The following is a 5,000-nucleotide window of genomic DNA, read 5'->3' as shown; positions in this document are numbered from 1 at the left end:
GTGAGTACAGTTAAAGTCCTCTACAGTGGGAATGCAAAAGATGGGAGCCATACTTTTGAGTTGGAAAGTTCATCATTGATTGTATGTAGGGCAAATAGTGAAAAGATCCAGGAATTTCAATAGGCATAGAATACATAAAAATGTAATGAAGGTGCATTTACATGTGTAAGGTGTAAGCTGACCTGACGGTCATGGTTCAGATCATTGTTAAGTGTTGGGGTTGTATTCCTTTATAAGCTTAACAGTGTTGCTGTACTGAGGGTTCTCCTTGGGTGAATGAAATCACATGGAATCATCAAGAACAAATGTTTAAGTTGTCATAAATGAGGAAACGGTTGATAGAGATCAATGTAACCTTTTCATTGTACAGGGGTTTTCCTTAAATTTAATTAAATAAATCTGCCAGGAGCCAAAACAAATATTTAGGGAATCAGTGGTATTGAAAAGGTTCAGGACTTGGAAATGTGATATGGCATCTTGGTAGTTAAATGTATGTTACTTCTACTGGACAGATACATTTCTACAAGCTTTGAACAGAATGATTAGTGATTCATAATGGCACGTTCAATGGTTATCGAAATAAATGTCCCAGTTACAGTACATGTACTTAAGGAAAGTTTGAAAATATAGCCATAAAGCCTCACTGGTAGAACATCCAGGAATGCCATGACCACCCACACACACACCACAATGCTTACATCAACCCCACCCCCTCCCTAAGCCTACCACCAAGGATCATAGATAGGAATGTGGATAAATATGATAGTAACTGTTTAGAGATATATAATCAGACTACCATCATTTTCTTCCTAAATGAAAGAGTTCTTTGTATTTTTTTTTCTGTCTTTAATAATCTCTGACCTCCAGCTTTGTTTTATTTTTAGCCTATTAAAGAATGTTGTTGTCGTTGTCGTTCCCTAGACTGTCTGTCCGAGCAGTCCCGTCTCCCCAAGGAATGCCACAGCCGAAACTGGGTTTTCCCACAAATCCTTTATAGAGTGTATGTTGTGTTGTTTGCGTGCATGATTGTGTATAATGCAGTCTTCCATTATGTGTTGTATGGTATGGGGTGAAGTGTTACATCCCGGGCAGCTGTTCACAATGCGGTCATCCAAATACCAGCCTCCGGAAACATATTCATAATCATATCACTCACCGCTCCATTAACACACTGAAAGACAACACACTGCTGCATGCCAGACCCCCTGATATCCACCCTTCTGAATCCTTTCTCCCACGAAAGGACAGAGTCCACCTGGCCAGACTGCAGTGCATCCACCACCCAGCACTTCTTAAAGAATGTTCCTTGAGTTGCATTTGTTTGCTTTATTGCTTATTGCATGGGGGACTAGCAAAAAAGGGTTTCAAATAATTGTGTCAAAAGTTGTTGAGAGTTACCTGGTTGGAATTTAAGCTTTTGTTTCAGAGTAATTAGTGGTCACTGGGTGAAGCAGATTGGAATTGATTGAAAAGTAAAAGTGGATTGGTTGAAGTTGTTAGCAGATTGAGGAATGTGATGAAAGTACCAAATATAGAAATACTGTGTGAGGTGTATTGTGGATGTACTTCCTCATAGATAATTTTTTATTTGAAATTTTTACTAGGTGATGATTAACCCTGTCTTTCCATTAATTTTGTATGTATTTCAAATCCTATTACCCAGTGATAACATTTGTTGTAACTTTATAGTGTTGTAGCTAGTGCAACATTATTTCATTTAAATGATGAACAGACATAGGACATTTTTTAGAAGACCCTTTATGGTAAACACTAACCTTCCAGCTGAACAGAAGCATGCAGCATTAACTATTATGAAATATACAGAGCATATTGTCAAGCTGGCCTCGTGTAGGTTATGGACTGCATGAGCTTTATTATGTCTATTTTGAACGATTTAGGGGCATTGCTATTGATGAGTCATGCCATATTCTTTTATGATCGGAGATTAATCTCTGCTAAAAAAAAAATAAATAAATAAATAAATAAATAAATTAATACTAATCTCTTTTAGCTTCTATTACTGTACCTTGTTTCTGCTGCTTTTCATAAATCCCTCCTTGACCACCTTTATGACTCCACATCTTTGGTCTTGTACCTGAAGGATACTGATTATCATGAGTGAAATGATACTACAAAGCTGAAGGGGGCAATCGCACTATATTTTTACTGTGATAATAATTGTTTTCTCAAGTTTCACAGACTGGAAATTGCATGCTATTTAGTCACGTAAATACATCTGTGGTCTAGTGTAAGTGTATCTCCAATGTTGTTGATACAGTCTCAAGTCATATCTAAAATTTTTTTTATTAGTTTCATTGTGTTTCATACGTGGTGACTTAACCAGTACCAATTTACCATCTGGTGGTTATGGTAAAATCTGGAAAAAAAATTGTAATAATAAAAAATAAGAAATGAATAACCATGATTAGATGCCATGATGCTGTAGATGTGCTATGTCCTGCTACATTGCTTCTGACCCAGGGCAGTGGTTGGGATACAGGGATGACCCGTCATCCATGAGGAGCTAAGATGAAGGGGGGGAGGGTGGTGGATGGAAGTGGAGGGGGTGGGAGTGGGTATATGCATTTTAACTTGCTACCTCCCTAGTAAGGGGGAAAAAGCTGTTGGTATATAGATAGAATGAAAAAATAGATCAATAAATTAAAATAAAAGAGTTGAAAGATGTGGTTTCATATTACATGATGTCTTTGAACCAGTCTTTCACCAAAAAAAGGAAGCAATTTTATTGTGTTGTCAAGATTTTTACTCAGATAATGACTTTTCTTTTCTCTTTGTTTCAGTTGTTTGTGGAAAACATGATGAGAAAGTGCAAGCAAGCCCTGAGACTGTTCAAAGAGGGCAAAGAGGTCATGTTTGACGAGAGTTCACATTATAGGAGAAACCTGACGAAGCTCTCGCTGGTGTTCAGTCACATGCTTTCTGAACTGAAGGCCACTTTTCCTCAGGGCACCTTTGCAGGAGACCAGTTCCGAATCACCAAAGGAGATGCGGCAGACTTTTGGAAGAAGTCCTTTGGAGAAAAGTAAGTGCGGTTTCTTGTAATTTTTTTTTTTTTTTTTTTTTTTTTTTTTTTTTCCCTCCAGTTTTAGTACAACGCTGTGAAATTTTATTTGAAAGTGTAACTTGTGAGAAAATCTGTATATTGTGGTTAGTGCTGTGATCTGCTGGTAGCTCCTCAGGCCTTAAATCTACTGGTCGAGCCACCAGTAGTACCAACTCTTAAGATACAATTTGGAAACGGTCAAGTGGTGTGTTACTTTATCAATGAAGGCTCAGTCAGAATAGTTTCCCTACCCTTGTCTTTACATATATCTCTGTGCAATTTATTTATTTTATTGTTATTTATTTATTTTTATATTTTTTAAGGGATTTTTAAGTCCAATCCAGAGACAGAACAGTCCTTAGGTACGGTTCTTTGATAGGGAAAACTTCTACATGCTGAAAAGAAAAGAATAGAAAAATAGATGAATAAATAAATAGATAAGTAAATGAAATAAAAAAAATTCAAATAAAATGCCTACAGAGGGCTTCTCCAGAAACTAAGAACAAAGATCAGATTGAAGGCAAGTGCTGATGAAGTGTTGTTGATGGATTTTGATGATGGGCGTCGAGAGGATTCTCTCCGCATCTCATAGAACCACTTATCCGTAGGTATCCGTTGTTGATCGCAAGGGGAATAGAATCACCAGACAATAGCCAGAATAAAATAAATGAATTTCCAATGTGTAGAACAAAATATTTTTATCAAGAAATGTATCAGAGTAATAGAAAATGGATCTAGTATCTTGTTTGCTAGATTTCGGAGCCTCTATTTTAGATATTTCATATGCTGCATAGTATATGTGGTTCCATTTTCACCTCATTAGCATGAGGGAGTGAGAACGATTCTGCATGGGCATAGTGGACTGTTACTTCCACCTCGGATGATCGAGCACATTGGGCAAAGGTTCTTCCCCGTCATCATTACACTCTGGAAGACAGTTCTTATTGAAATACAGAGATGTAGTTCAAACTTGATACTATTGTATACTTAGTATGTTGTTTGTCCTCATGTCAGCTCTAGTGGAGGACCCCACCCCCGGTCCTTGCGTGGGCGTCAGATGGGCGGTATCTTGACCCAGATTAGTGTAAACCAGTTCTGGGTGGTTTTTGGACTGGCGGGGTTGGTGTTGTGGGCGTGGTCTGGGTCGACGTGGGTGGAGTTTGTGGCGTCGAGGGCGGGGTTTAAGTCGGCGTGGGCTGAGTGTGGGTTAGCGTGGGTGGGATTTAGGTCGGTGTGGGCGGGGTTTTGGTTCGGCGTGGGTGGGGGTTTAGGTCGATGTAGGTGGGGCTTGGGTCAGTGTGGGCGGAAATTGAGTTGATGTGGGTGGGATATAAGTTGGCGCGGGCGGAGTTTGGGTCGATGTGGGTGGGGCTTAGGTCAGCGTGGGCGGGGGTTTAGGTCGACATGGGCGAGACTTAGGTCAGTATGGGCGGGGTGTAGGTTGGTGTGGGTGGAGTTTCGGTTCTGTGCAGGAACTTTGTGAGTGTGGGTTGATGCGGTTTAGATCGTCTTCAGGACCACACGGGCGGCAACGGGCGGCTGCGGGCGTAGGACAGGCGGAGTGTGTGTGCGCCCAGCCAGACTCGAGTTCTCCTAATTCGGATTGATTAATTATGGGATTCCATGCGTGCGTGCGTGCGTTCGCGTGTGGTGTGTGTACGTGCTCATGTCATTCTTGCTGCCGTCGGTTGATTTTTATTAATCTGAAGGAAATTTGGCTTATTACCTTGATAGTTGAACTAGTGCTGCTGAATAGTGTGCACTATTGCATTTAATATATATATATATATATATATATATATATATATATATATATATATATATATACATATGTTGATATACAATTTTACCAATATCATAACTATAAGTTAATATTTTTCATGTAATTTATGTCCGTTAATGAGGAAAAGTCAGGAATATAATTGTGAATTGCTGG

General features: G+C 39.4%; 1 protein-coding gene across 4 annotated transcripts in view; it reads left to right on the top strand.

Moving 5' to 3' along the window:
- Cbl (E3 ubiquitin-protein ligase CBL) overlaps positions 1–5,000 on the top strand; it is a 191,273-nt gene that overhangs the window by 27,582 nt on the left and 158,691 nt on the right. For all 4 annotated transcript variants that reach the window (XM_076185870.1, XM_076185876.1, XM_076185865.1 and 1 more), the window contains exon 2: positions 2,802–3,043. In XM_076185870.1, coding sequence (XP_076041985.1) covers positions 2,802–3,043 — 242 coding nt within the window. The remainder of the gene's footprint in view (positions 1–2,801; positions 3,044–5,000) is intronic.

This window comes from Oratosquilla oratoria, chromosome 1 (assembly GCF_046742065.1).
Source record: "Oratosquilla oratoria isolate Oo_2021 chromosome 1, ASM4674206v1, whole genome shotgun sequence".
Lineage (NCBI taxonomy): Eukaryota > Metazoa > Arthropoda > Malacostraca > Stomatopoda > Squillidae > Oratosquilla > Oratosquilla oratoria.
Note: the sequence above shows the minus strand (reverse complement) of the source record. Positions and strands in the feature narration are given on the sequence as shown.